Below are 15,753 nucleotides of genomic sequence, written 5' to 3'. Positions count from 1 at the left end.
GTCCTTTTGAGGCTTAGGAATATCGTAGTCAGAATTTACTCATGAACTCCATAATTTTTCTGCTAAAGTGTATCTTAGAAACGATATTGTTAAGTGTTGTGGAAAATTGCATTTACTTGGATGTATCATTATATACATAACAGTAAATGAACATAGATAATTATTATTTATCAGTTAGACAAATAGGAATTTGGGACACCTAGGTCGCAAAAAAATGTCCCCCTTCGATACCTACTACTGTCATATCCGCAAGTTGCTCTGGACCTATTAATTAAATGAAATATACATCACCAGGAATGCTGGTAAATATATAAATTTGTGGACTGTATATTAAAATTGAAAAAAGATTATAGTATATACACACATTTATATAACAGAAGGAGAATATATCTTAATCATAACACTCGCCAATTTGACTGGAGATTAAGTTGTATCATACTCAGAAAACCTCACTGTCTATACATGAAAATAACAACTGGCCAGAGTTATAACATAACAGACTTATCTGAGGTTCCTGGAGCTGTCTTATCCAGTCGCCTGATATCTCAAGTTTTGCAGGAATGCACATCCAACAATTTTGCCTCCTGTTTGAGAGGTATCAACCCAATTTTAACCTCTAGAGCACGAAAATTCTTCACATTATTAATTAACGTCTTACTCCATTCAAACAAAATGGCGACGACTTTTTAAAAATACACTTTTATTAAATACAATATAGGGCATCTATTTACCTATAAATTACCGTATTTCCGGAAAATGTACAGTATTTTCCACACTGCGGCCGGGCGGAATTCGTTGCTAAACGACTCAAATTACTCCTTCCTTTAGGAGACGATTCCAGCCGGTTCTGGCTTGAGTGGCTGTTCTCCTAGTAGATCTTACTACAATTTCATCTTCCAGCATCACTTGGTCTGCGTTATCTTCCATATCACTCGTGTCACTTTCCCTCAGATTTTCATTTACGTTTGACTGAACACCTAATTCCAAGGGAATCAATTTATTAATTGTGCATAAACTTTCCTGGCCACGACACAACACTTCGACATTCCAGACAACACCTTGTGCATCTGGGTACAATGTCCCCTCAAGGAAGGTTCCTTGATGTTGGTGAGGGGCTCTTGATTTAGGGAATTGGATCTGTGCTCCAGTTCCCCGAATTAAGCCTGAATGCCTTCCACATCCCCCCCCCAGGCGCTGTTTAATCCTCCGGGTTTAGCGCTTCCCCCTTGATTATAATAATAATGATAATGGGTACAATGTCAGTACTTTGCCCAGAGGCCACAATGTTCGATGTTGTTCAGTGTCAATTAACACAATGTCACCTGGTTGAATGGTCTGTCGATTTACTGCCTCTGTCGCACCATAAAAGTGTTCACGTAGTGTAAGAAGATATTCCTTACGCCACACATTAGACCAATGATCAATTACTTTATTTAACATTTTAAATTTATTACACAACACTGCCGCATCATTGTAATCTTCATCACTTTCTTCCAGATTATCTCTATAGGCAGGGGCAACTTCCAATTTCCTTCCACATATTAGGTGAGAAGGTGTTAATACATCTGCATCAGGTGTATCACTCATGTACGAGAGAGGCCTATTATTTATACGATTCTCCGCCTCCACTAACACTGCACGGAATTCTTCCAAATTAATTCTCTTCCGGCTTAGTACTTTATGGAGACACCTCTTCACTGTGCCTATCAGTCTTTCGTACAGCCCACCCTGCCAAGGGGCTCTAGGAGTAATAAATTTCCAGGTACACCCTCGTTGGGTTAACAGAGACTGAACATCGTTACTATTATTTAATTCTATCAAGTGTTGAGCACCTGCTACAAAATTTGTGGCATTATCCGAAATCATCAATCTCGGACAGGATCTCCTAGCTGCAAATTTTCGAAACAGCTGTATAAACTGTTCTGCAGACAAGTCCTGTGCCACTTCTAAATGAACTGCCCTAGTAGCAGTACAGGTGAACAAACAAACATACACTTTCAGTGGAACACCATCTGAAGTACCTGTTAAAATTATTGGACCACTATAGTCTACACCTGTTACATCAAATGGTTTCATTAATTGTACACGCTCCTTTGGCAATGGTGGAGGACCTGGGTACATATAGGATCTGGCATCCACATGGCGACATATTACACAAGATTTAATCACCCTTTTTACACTTTGCCATCCTTGTGGAATCCAGAAAGTTTCCCTAATACAATTTAAGGTATCTTGTACCCCACCATGCATTACATTTTTATGGGTGTTTAGAACAATTAAATTTGTTAGATGATGAGTTTTGGGCAGTAAGATTGGGTGTTTAGCATAATCATCCAATTCAGCATTTTGTAACCTACCTCTGCACCTAATTACACTGTTCTCTAAATACAGCCCCAAATTTTCTATTATGGAACCTTTCACAATTTTTCTTTCCATCATCAATTTAATCTCATTTCCATAGATTTCCTCCTGTACCCTCTTTATCCAATACTCAAGAGGATGTGAAAACTTATATGATATATTCATCTTGTTTAGAAATTTAAACACCAACTTAGTTACATTGATTAGTTTGGGTAAAGAAGAATACCTATTTATATCAATGGCTAAGGAAGGACAAACTATTGGAGCAGTGGTCACAGTAATTTCAACAGGAGCAATATACGCCTTTTGTACAGGCCAATTAGCTTTATTTACCAACCAACTCGGTCCTTTAAACCATGATACAGCATTTGCAAATTTAGCATAAGATAAACCTCGAGACAAGAAATCAGCTGGATTCTCCTCACCAGGTATATGATTAAATGTTAACATATGCTGACCCAAACTATTATACTTCTCTTGCATCTGATTAATTTCAGCGACTCTGTTTTGTACGTACACAATTTTACTGTTTCCATTACGAATCCATTGTAAAGATATCTCATTATCAGACCAAATTACAGTGTCGCTAATATTTATCTCCTGCAACTTATTTCTTATATAATTAGCTAATTTGACACCTACATAAATGGCTGTTAATTCCAACTGAGGTAAAGTACGTGATTTAATTGGAGACACTTTATCCTTAGACATAACAAGAGAAGTAACACTATTACATTGAAGGTAAGCAACTGCTCCATATGCCAATTTTGAAGCATCACAAAAAATGTGGAGTACATTTTTCCCATTTGGATTGGCCACCTGGCATGGGAACTCCAACATTGGAATTTTCTCATAATCACCAATTAATTCATCCCACCTGTTAATGAATTCCTCAGGTAGAATTTCATCCCAATCACATTTAAGTTTCCATGCTTCCTGTATTAATAATTTCCCTCTTATAGTAAGGGGTGACACTAAACCTAGTGGATCAAAACATTTGGAAACTTCAGCAAGCAAGACTCTCTTAGTTAATTTATTGGGCATACTGTAATTATTAGGTTTTAACATTAACAAATCTCTCTCAGTATCCCAAGTTAAACCCAATACATTACTACATTTTGGCACTTCATCTCCAGGGTAATCTTTACTTATTTTGTCCTTTAATTTGGACGAATTACTATTCCATTCCCTCAGAGGCATATTTGCACTTTGCATTATTTTATTAGCCTCTCCATAAGTCATTAACAGTTCCTCTTCAGTTGACGTCACACCCAGGAAATTGTCCACATAAAATTGTTTGCTCATTACTTGTCTCAATGGACTTCCCGTCCGTTTAAGGTGTGCACTTATCGTCGCTTGAAGTAGGAACGGACTGGATGTAGCACCAAATAATACGCTCCTAAAGCGAAAGGTTTTCAGAGGGCTAAGTGGGTCACTAGGATTCTCAGGCCATAAGAAGCAGGTACAATCCCGGTCAGCCTCTTGTAAACCCACTCTTAGAAAAGCTTTACTTATGTCAGCCGTAAAGGCATAATGCTTCACTCTGAAATTAATAAGATATCTCCTAATTTTTCCGTTAACGACGGACCTGTCATCAAACAGTCATTTAAACTAGGTACATTTTTGTTACTCCTGGCACTACAATTAAACACAATCCTCAAAGGAGTGGTCTTAGAATCCTTCTTCACTCCGTGATGTGGCAAATAGTGACCATAAATTTTGGCTTGCTCAGGAGGTACCTCTTCTATAAATTTATTAATTAACTGCTCAGCAATTATATCATTATAGGCAGTTAACAATTCTGGTGTCTTAGTTCGCAGAGCTGAGCTTTTAACTGTCCATATGCCATTCTGTAATTAGTGGGCAATTCTGGATGGTTCAGTCTCCACGGAAGTCATACCCAGTATTGTCCAGATTCAAATTTTACATCTCTTGGGTATTGCTCCTGAGTAAAAGAACCGTCTGGACTTTCTTCATTTACATTTATTCCAATGCTGTCTAATTCCCACAATTTATGCACTGGCTCAACACCATCCTCTATGAAAGAATTATACTGGGGTACAACTTCATGAGTAAGACACAGTTATGGTATTTGTAGTTTCCTCTAGTCATGAATTATTATTACGAGGAATCCTACCATACATTACATGGCCTCCTGCAGTCTTCAAAAGGGTGACACCACATTTCTTTACCATACCCTTTACAAAGGAGGCATAATAGTCACTACCTATCAAAATATTTATTGGGCCTACAGAATCATCACTTACACCAGAAGGTGCTAAATTTACATTACGTGAGAGTCTTTCTGTAGCTTTACTAAGCCCTACTGTAGATATTTTCTCTGGAAGTCTATCTACAATTACTGCATTAACACGTTTTTTCTCATTGCCCAACCTGACAGTTACATAAACAGTGTCATACAATTAAACCCTTTTATCCAAGAGAAAACCAGATAATTTTAAAGTTGTGGGATCTCCCATCTGTACTTTCATACCATCAAGACATTTACGTTTTATGAAAGTACGCTGGGATCCCTGGTCCAATAATGCAGTTACATTTTTTGATTTATGCCTTTTATCATCAACTTTTACCTGTAACACAGGTAAGGCTACTTCAGCAAAACCATCATTATTAATATTAGCAGCAATTTTTACATTAGCTACTGTTGTGTCAGGATTGTCAACATTATCATTATTATCATATAGACCTTTACACATGACTATATGGTGTCTTCCTTTGTGACATTGGTAACAGTTGTTTAATTTGGCATACCAATCCTTTACATTGTGATTACCTAAACATCTGATACATCTGTCAAGTTCCTCCAATCTTTCAACTTTATCATTCCATGAATTGTATACATTGCAATTCTTAGAAAAATGAGTACCCTTGCAGAAGAGACAATCTCTCTTTTATTTGACTGGTTTCTTATTAACTGGGCTACTCTTAGGAGGGTACTTATTCTTCTTACCTTGTGGAGAATCATTATTTCTGATTCCTGATACTTGATATGCACCTATGCAACTCTTTTTAGGAAATGAAATTTGATTATTACCATTGAGATAATGTTTCCCTTTGTGAAACTTGACAGATACCTCAGAGTTATTATGTGTTGCATCTTTAAAATAAGTTGGTTGGCTGGTCTGTAACTGAACAATTAATTCTTGTAGACCTAGTCTTATTTCCTCCAGACCAAAATAACCCTTGTGATATTCGAGATCCATTCAAGTGTTTTACAGCTTAATTTATTCTGTACCATGGCACTCAATAACCAGTCTGATTCCTTCAGATTATATTTATTACTTAAAGTTTTGAGAGTGCTTTCCAGTTTAACTCTAAACTGCTGTAAAGCTTTGTAAGTGTGATCTGGAGATTTTAAATTAACAATGATATTCACTAGATCCAACCTACTCTGTTCTATATTACCATAAGTGACCTTCAACAAGTCAACTGCTTCCTTGTAAGAGTCATCTACATTGGGAAAGGCTTGTATGAGTATGTGAGCATCTCCTCTTACCTGTCCTTTGAGGTAAAATAATTTAGTTACACAGGCTAGGTCACTCCTGTCATGCACAGCTGCTTTAAAAATTGACCAAAATTCCTCCCAATTTTCACCAGGATTAAATACAGGTAAACATAGTTCTGGGAGTTTTGGCAAAGACATATTATTTGTTGGAGCAGACTGATTAACTGCCTGGTTTACACATTTTAATTTATTCAAGGTCTGACTTTTACAAGAATCTTTTCCTCTAATTCATAATACTGATTAATCATGAGATCTACTTCAGTCTCATCTACACAGTTTACTAACAAATCTCCTTCATATTTGTTGTAATATAATTTGTATGAATCATATCTATTACCTAAAGCATCTAAATACAATTTTAAATCATCCATATTCACAGTTTCTTGATTCATTAATTCCAAGCATTTATTGTATGCTTTTGTTACATGCCTTTTTTTTAGCTTGCAGTGATGCTTTCTTTGCTCTATATTCCATATGTTTCTCTTCTACATTAATTTCCTCATTTTCAGCCATGATGCAATGTATTAAATTCAACTTGATTAATAACACTGATTACAACTTACAACACTGATACAACTTACCTTTGAATAAATCCCAGCTACTTGAGCTTAGCAATTACATATAAAAAATATAATATAATTTTAAATGTGCATTAATACACACCTTTAGCCAAACTTGGCTTATCAAAATTAATATTATACAAATTAATAAATCCTTGCCAGAATTTGGCATAGCAAAATTAATATTATATACATTAATAATCTTTAGCCACACTTTTCTTATCAATTACACATACACTGATATAAATCTGGGCCAGAATTGTCTTATCAAATTAATATTATACAAATACATTAATATAAATCCTAGCTACTTTGGCTTTGCAAAATTAATATTATACACATTAATATAATTAGCTACACTTGACTTATCCAAATTAATATTGTAATAATTATAATCCACTACACATTCAGTAAATTTGTGAACTTAACATCCACCGCCTCCTGTTATTTCACATATAATTATTAAGTAATTAACTAATTAATGACTTCACTAATTACCTCCGGTTCAAGAAGGACCAACGGGCAAATTAAATGTGGAAAATTGCATTTACTTGGATGTATCATTATATACATAACAGTAAATGAACATAGATAATTATTATTTATGAGTTAGACAAGTAGGAATTTGGGACACCTAGGTCGCAAAAAATGTCTCCCTTCGATACCTACTACTGTCATATCCGCAAGTTGCTCTGGACCTATTAATTAAATGAAATATACATCACCAGGAATGCTGGTAAATATATAAATTTGTGGACTGTATATTAAAATTGAAAAAAGATTATAGTATATACACACATTTATATAACAGAAGGAGAATATATCTTAATCATAACACTCGCCAATTTGACTGGAGATTAAGTTGTATCATACTCAGAAAACCTCACTGTCTATACATGAAAATAACAACTGGCCAGAGTTATAACATAACAGACTTATCTGAGGTTCCTGGAGCTGTCTTATCCAGTCGCCTGATATCTCAAGTTTTGCAGGAATGCACATCCAACAATTTTGCCTCCTGTTTGAGAGGTGTCAACCCAATTTTAACCTCTAGAGCACGAAAATTCTTCACATTATTAATTAACGTCTTACTCCATTCAAACAAAATGGCGACGACTCTTTAAAAATACACTTTTATTAAATACAATATAGGGCATCTATTTACCTATAAATTACCGTATTTCTGGAAAATATACAGTATTTTCCACAAGTGTATTCAGCCTAAAAGGTTTTCTGTAGTACTGATATTCTGAATGTTTTCCTTTCGTGTTCTCAAGAATTATTAATTCAAAGCAACATCAAAATAGATAAGTTAGCTCTGTGGTAACCCTTCCCGAAAATTAGTATTTAATCTTTATTGAGCAAACAGGAAAACATTTAATACAATATCTTTGGTTGATTTTTAACTTGTCAGAGGTATGTAAGTTTCTTAAGTCTTCAGACAGTTAGTATGTTACATTTTGACACATGTTGGAATTCGTATTTATATGAGTAATTTAAAGTGTTCGTTTAACTAATAGACGCCAAAAAAGGGCGTTGCACGATGAAAGCTATAGCAGAAGCAAGCGTAGTTTGATGGTCATTCACCCCGCTATTTCCCGTCTGCATCAGGCCTGTGGCACGGATTTGCTCACATACCTACCCTATGAATTTGTCTTCTGGGTGCGAGTGTTTAAGCTCGTCTTTGTCTCATTATCTAGGACTGCATAATGTCTATGTAATTCCCAATAAGCAATCTCTGCAATAAGGCTACTGGCCCATGCTCTCACATTTACAAGTCATAAATACGTGTTAAAGCTGCCTCAGATCATAGTCACAACTATCCCATCATCAGATATTTCAATCCTGTTATCTTTCCAGAATTGTCAGAGTTGTCTCCAGTCTACGAAGGTGAGTAACCTTTACATCGAGGTCACTGTGGGAACACTGCATGAAGCCTACTGGTCATTACAGTAAGATATATAATTATAAACACAACAATAAGCCAAAAACCAAGAACATTATTGTAGTGTGTGATGCCATATGGTAAGATAAAAGGAATTTTGAAAGGATTCATTACTGCCAGTTTCGAAGTATTAGGCAAAAAACCCTCGTGGAAAAAAACAAAATAATTCACGAACAAATGCATTATGGCACACAGCCTGCACATAGGAGAGAGAGAAAAGCTGATGACGACGTTTCAGTCCGTCTTGGACCATTCACAAATCGTAAATCACACAGAAGGTTAGGTTCGGTAAGGTTCGTCAGGAAACAGGACAAGTGTTTCTTTACGCAAGTTTTTAAGTCAGACGATGACCTGTCGTTGGAATTTTTGGTCATCTGACCGAGGTCTTCCACTGGCTTACCGGTCCATCCCTTTAAAAATTATGTCATTTTTAACCATATACTACAAGTCACGCAGGAGTGAGCCAGTATATATAGGCGAGGAGGACAGGGACGGGCGAGAGAGAGAAAGAAAACGTAATGGCAGTGGAGATGTTACGGTCCATAAAGGCACAATACCGTGACTTGTCGAATGGTACAAGACGAACCGAAACGTCGTCATAAGCTTTTCTCATATGTGCGGATTATTTGTGTATTGTTCCAGTCACGGTATTGCACCAGTTTGTTCTTCACTATGGCATATGCAAAGACAAAAAAAAAAAAAACTGCTACACGAAACAGAAATATTAAATTTGAGGTGATTATTTTCAAACTTTGAACAAGAATAAGCGTTAAATAAAAGCTACGAGGTCAGCTTCTACGATGTGTAATAAATATTATTTTTACAGAGGCTTACAAATTGCAGAAACCTACGAACTAAAAACGTGTGAAAATTCCCTTACTACTTGGAGTACTGCGACAACTTAAATTTTGCTACTAAACCGAACCAAAATTAATCAAACCTAACTTTAAAAGACAAATGGGATCTTAAAACTGGAAGTGTTAATAAGTTAAGAGTTACACGACTCACGAAATCGTAATGACACGATTGCAAACAAACCATACCACGGGTGGGATAGAACCCGCGGTCAGAGAGTCTCAAAACTCCAGACCGTCGTGTTAGCCACTAGACCAGCTAGCCACAATAAGATTCGTCCAACTAGGTATATTTCTACACCATAAGAAGGTTAGCACAGGCACCACTGTGACCACAAATGAAAGTTTTTACAGACGAATCTCCAGCTAGCGTGGCCGTGACGAACTCTAGCTCATGTTGACGGCTTTGAGGTGACTTGAGCTAGAGTTCGTCACGGCCACGCTAGCTGGAGATTCGTTTGTAAAAACTTGCATTTGTGGTCACAGTGGTGCCTGTGCTAACCTTCTTATGGTGTAGAAATATACCTAGTTGGACGAATCTTATTGTGGCTAGCTGGTCCAGTGGCTAACACGACGGTCTGGAGTTTTGAGACTCTGACCGCGGGTTCTATCCCACCCGTTAGTTACCATTTGGTCATAGGCACATGTCGATTAGACACTAGGCCTGTTGTATGTGCATGTGTGTATGTGTGTGTGTGTGTGTGTGTGTGTGTGTGTGTGTGTGTGTGTGTGTGTGCACGTGTGTGTGTGTGTCTGTGTGTGTCTGTGTGTTTGTGTGTGTACTCACCTATTTGTGGTTGCAGGGGTCGAGTCCTAGCTCCTGGCCCCGCCTCTTCACCGGTTGCTACTAGGCCCTCTCTCTCCCCGCTCCATGAGCTTTATCAAACCTCGTCTTAAAACTGTGTATGGTTCCTGCCTCCACTACGTCATTTTCTAGGCTATTCCACTGCCTTACAACTCTATGACTGAAGAAATACTTCCTACTATCTCTCTGACTCATTTGTGTCTTCAACTTCCAATTGTGGCCTCTTGTTTCTGTGTCCCCTCCCTGGAACATCCTGTCCTTGTCCACCTTGTCTATTCCACGCAGTATTTTATATGTCGTTATCATGTCTCCCCTGACCCTCCTGTCCTCCAGTGTCGTCAGGCCGATTTCCCTTAATCTTTCTTCATAGGACATTCCCCTTAGCTCTGGAACTAACCTTGTTGCAAACCTTTGTACTTTCTCTAGTTTCTTGACGTGCTTTGTCAAGTGCGGGTTCCAAACAGGTGCTGCATACTCCAGTATGGGCCTGACATACACGGTGTGTGTGTGTGTGTGTGTGTGTGTGTGTGTGTGTGTGTGTGTGTGTGTGTGTGTGTGTGTGTGTGTGTGTGTGTGTGTGTGTGTGTGTGTGTGTGTGTGTGTGTGTGTGTGTGTCTGTGTGTGTGTGTGTATGTGTGTGGTATGGTTTAAGTGTTACACGTCTTAATATTGAGGCAGCGAAAATGTGGATTAGTTAGTTGTGGTAAAGTATGACCTGTAAATGGTGCAAGTCTCATCTATGTGCGTGTTATTTGTGTAAAGTTGTAGTGGGTGTTTATGTGGTAGCACCGGCGTGGTCAGTGTGGAGTGTAGGTACTGCTCCTGCCTGGCAACTTGCCATTGTCTCCCTCACTCACTCAGGAAATAGTAGTGATAATCTGGGTGATATTGTGTTTTCTCTTGTTACTGTTGAACCTCCTCGCTGTTGCCACTTTCTGAACACCCATCCATCCTGTGATGCAATATCACAAGCAATATATATATATATATATATATATATATATATATATATATATATATATATATATATATATATATATATATATATATATATATATATTAACAAGTCGGCCGTCTCCCACCGAGGCAGGGTGACCCAAAAAGAAATAAAATCCCCATAAAGAAAATACTTTCATCATCATTCAACACTTTCGCCTCACTCACACATAATCACTGTTTTTGCAGAGGTGCTCAGAACACAACAGTTTAGAAGCATATACGTATAAAGATACACAACATATCCCTCCAAACTGCCAATATCCCGAAACCCCTCCTATAGAGTGCAGGCATATATATATATATATATATATATATATATATATATATATATATATATATATATATATATATATGTCGTGCCGAATATGTAAAACTGGTCAATTAGCAAGAACTCATTTAAAATTAAGTCCTTTCTAAATTTTTCTTTTATATGTTAAAATATATATTTTTTTCATTAATGTTGATGTAAAAATTTTTAATTTTGCACCAAAAGGAACTTAGAAAACTTACCTAACCTTATTATAGCAAACGCAATTTATTTTAGCCTAACCCAACTAAATATATTTTAGATTTGTTTACAATAATTTAATACTAAACAAACACAGTGAAATATATTTTTTTCGTTAGATTCAGAATGATTTTGGCAAAATTATTGCATACACAAATTTTCACTTGTCCTATTTGGCAAGATGAGCGTTGCTATTTAAGCCAAGATGGCAAGTTCTGCCTATTCGGCACGACATATATATATATATATATATATATATATATATATATATATATATATATATATATATATATATATATATATATATATATATATATATATGCATACATACACACACACACACACACACACACACACACACACACACACACACACACACACACACACGCACACACATGGAAGGCACTACAATGGATCAGGGAATACTTGTCAGGAAGACAGCAGCGAGTCATGGCACGTGGCGAGGTGTCAGAGTGGGCACCTGTGACCAGCGGGGTCCCACAGGGGTCAGTCCTAGGACCAGTGCTGTTTCTGGTATTTGTGAACGACATGAAGGAAGGAATAGACTCTGAGGTGTCCCTGTTTGCAGATAACGTGAAGGCCATGAGAAGAATTCATTCATTCGATCGAAGACCAGGCAGAACTACAAAGGGATCTGGACAGGCTGCAGACCTGGTCCAGCAATTGGCTCCTGGAGTTCAATCCCACCAAGTGCAAAGTCATGAAGATTGGCGAAGGGCAAAGAAGACCGCAGACGGAGTACAGTCTAGGGGGGCCAGAGACTACAAACCTCACTCAAGGAAAAAGATCTTGGGGTGAGTATAACACCAGGCACATCTCCTGAAGCGCATATCAACCAAATAACCGCTGCAGCATATGGGCGCCTAGCAAACCTCAGAACAGCATTCCGACATCTTAATAAGGAATTGTTCAGGACCCTGTACACCGTGTACGTTAGGCACATATTGGAGTATGCGGCACCAGTTTGGAACCCACACCTAGCCAAGCACGTAAAGAAACTAGAGAAAGTGCAAAGGTTTGCAACAAGACTAGTCCCAGAGCTAAGAGGTATGTTCTACAAGGAGAGGTTAAGGGAAATCAACCTGACGACACTGGAGGACAGGAGAGATAGGGGGGACATGATAACGACATACAAAATGCTGAGAGGAATTGACAAGGTGGACAAAGACAGGATGTTCCAGAGATTGGACACAGCAACAAGGGGACACAGTTGGAAGTTGAAGACACACATGAATCACAGGGATGTTAGGAAGTATTTCTTCAGCCACAGAGTAGTCAGTAAGTGGAATAGTTTGGGAAGCGATGTAGTGGAGGCAGGATCCATACATAGCTTTAAGCAGAGGTATGATAAAGCTCACGGTTCAGGGAGAGTGACCTAGTGGCGACCAGTGAAGAGGCGGGGCCAGGAGCTTGGACTCGATCCCTGCAACCTCAACTAGGTAAGTACACACATGTGCAGAATAGGTAAAACTTGCGATTTTAGCTTAAATAGCAACGCACCTCTTGCTGAATAGGGCAAGCGAAATTTTGTGTATGCAATAATTTCGCAGAAATCATTTTGAATCTAACGAGAAAAAATATATTTCATTGTGCTTGTTTATTATTAAATTATTTAAACTTATATAAATATATTTAGTTGGGCCTGGTCACAGACCGGGCCGCGGGGGCGTTGACCCCCGGATCTCTCTCCAGGATTAGGCTAAATTAAATTACGCTTGCTATAATGAGGTTAGGTAAGTTTCCTGAAGTTCTTTTGGTATAAAATCATTAATTTTTATATTAACATAAATGAAAAAAAATATATGTTTAAACGTATAAGATAAAATTTTAGAAAGGACTTAATTTTAAATGAGTTATTGCTAATTGACCAGTTTTACCTATTGAGCACGATATATATATATATATATATATATATATATATATATATATATATATATATATATATATATATATATATATATATATATATATATATATATATATATTCATTTGGATTTGTTTTTATTTTGGATATTTAGCAAGATTTGTGATGACTTGTGTGAGTCCTTTCTCAATATTTTAGTAATAAATACTAGGTTAAGGTTAATTATGCTATCACTAACACTGGCAATACTAAGTTTCTTCGACATGTGAAGAAGTTTAGTAGTTTTAGAACAGCCATGAACAGTTCTGAGGGACTTTGTTTTGCATTAGCTCCAATCAGTGGAATGTGTAGAAAACGTAGTAATTGTAGTTTGATGAGTGCTGGCTTCCGGGATATGTGGTGTGTCTTGTGTTGGCATCACTGCTCACAAGGACGTTATTATGTTCAGCTGGTAACGCTTAATGGCAAGATATTGTTAGTGTACTAAAGTGGTAACAATAAAGCCAAGGACCGCACTCAGGTGGTAAAACTGTTTTTGGTAACTTTGTGCTAATTTAGTAACAAGAACAAGGAATTCGCTGCACATGGGTGGTAACACTGCTGACAAGAACCTTTTTTTTTTACTAGGTTGGTTGTCTTACTGTGGATATATATATATATATATCAATGTGATGGAGATTACATCACTGCCGTATACCATCGTGTCCACAACTTGAATATATTCAAAAACAGTAATGTCGTGTGTATAGCAAGGATACTCTCATACGTCAACCTGACGTGTTTCTCAGTCGGAAATCACCATATTCATGGACCTACCTGTTGTAGATTACGTGGGTCATCGGCCCCTCCACCTGATCACGTACCTGGCCTGGTTGGTAGCCTGATCAGGCATGCTGTTCGTGCTAGTAGCACATACAGCTCAAGCAACTTTTCAGATTCCTTCTTGAAGACAGCTAGAAGTCTGAGATGATTATTGACCCAAGTCTATATGTCAGTGGTTTGGTTTGTAGATTTTGAAGACCTCATTAGCATACCTTGTATACGCGGCAAGAAGACTTGACCCAGGTCAAGTTAAGCAAGAACACGACCTCATCTTCTTCAGGGAGTTAATGAGCTTAGCTTCATGGCAGCATAAAGCTTGTTAAAGTCTATGGTGAGAGTGGAAGAAGTGATGGAGAGATGGTTTCATCGTGGGCATAAATCTAAATACACAAATATAATAAACACTGGTCAGCGAGCCCAGGAGGTCTACCACCATGAAACCGTCTCAACCACTGTGCAGGTAAACATTGTTCCGGGAAAACTTGAACATGAGTACAACAAACTGATGAGATACATCATTTAAATAAATATTTTTTTGTTTTAGAAATAGATGAAAATTACTGGACGTAAACATGGCTGCCTGTCACGGGTCAGTAAGCCTCTTAAATTATATTTGTTCATCATTTACTGGGCAAATTCAACAGTCATAAAGTGTCTGTGGTTATGTAGGAGTTAACATGTAGTTCCCATGAGGAGAAATGTTTTATGAGGGTAATGACATCCTAGGTGTTAACTTTGGAAATAATCGTGATTATTTTGTGTTTCAGATAGTGTGATGGGAGGCGAGCAGAGCCGTGATGTGGGTGGTGTTGGGAATGGGCGTGTGGATGCGGTGGACCGCAGGGGGTCAGACTCCAACCGCCCTACCTCCACTTCCCCGAGACCCTCCATCTGTTCAGACGCGGACCTTCCTTACATCTCCTACACTGTTAACAGACCCATAGGTGGTGAGTCAAAGTTTGTCATTATTACCTCTGTTCTAATGTTGCACAACATAAACTTAATTCTGAGTTCTTGCCCTGGCAAGGTTTCCTGACTATCTTGACTTGCAGTTTAGCGTGTCTCCAAGGTAAGTCGTAATGAATGACTGTCAAGGAATAAAGAAAAAGAAAACAAATGGACAGGAAATCGAATCGAGGTCTCATATGTAGAAGGCCCTGTGCTGTACCATTCAGCTACGATGGTTTTAACAGGAGAGTAATAACTCACTTTTGTGACACATTGCAATAGTAGTCACAATCTGCGACACTTGTCTCACAACAGCACCACAGCTTTCCTTGTAGACTAAAGTAAACCAGTCCCTCCTTAAGGTTACAAACAGACCCATTGTGGATAAAACTTGCTTCAGTGACTGACAATGCTTCAGAACAAAATGGGAAAAAAAAAATCTCCAAGCGGTGAGTGCGCAATATGCACTCTCCTCAAGCCTCAGGACATTCACATTGGTGTAACCATGCCTCGCCACCCTCGTCCTCACCGAACACAGGT

At 37.9% G+C, this 15,753-nt stretch overlaps 1 protein-coding gene across 2 annotated transcripts in view; it reads left to right on the top strand.

The window, feature by feature from the left end:
- The window catches only part of BORCS5 (BLOC-1 related complex subunit 5), a 77,343-nt gene that overhangs the window by 52,703 nt on the left and 8,887 nt on the right, over positions 1–15,753 (top strand). The window contains exons 2-3 of one of the 2 annotated variants that reach the window (XM_070087113.1): positions 8,308–8,337; positions 15,033–15,212. In XM_070087113.1, coding sequence (XP_069943214.1) covers positions 15,041–15,212 — 172 coding nt within the window. In that variant the 5' untranslated portion in view covers positions 8,308–8,337; positions 15,033–15,040. The remainder of the gene's footprint in view (positions 1–8,307; positions 8,338–15,032; positions 15,213–15,753) is intronic. The other variant, XM_053773421.2, reaches the window with a different exon arrangement.

Source organism: Cherax quadricarinatus, chromosome 1 (assembly GCF_038502225.1).
Source record: "Cherax quadricarinatus isolate ZL_2023a chromosome 1, ASM3850222v1, whole genome shotgun sequence".
Classification (NCBI taxonomy): Eukaryota; Metazoa; Arthropoda; class Malacostraca; order Decapoda; family Parastacidae; genus Cherax; species Cherax quadricarinatus.
Note: the sequence above shows the minus strand (reverse complement) of the source record. Positions and strands in the feature narration are given on the sequence as shown.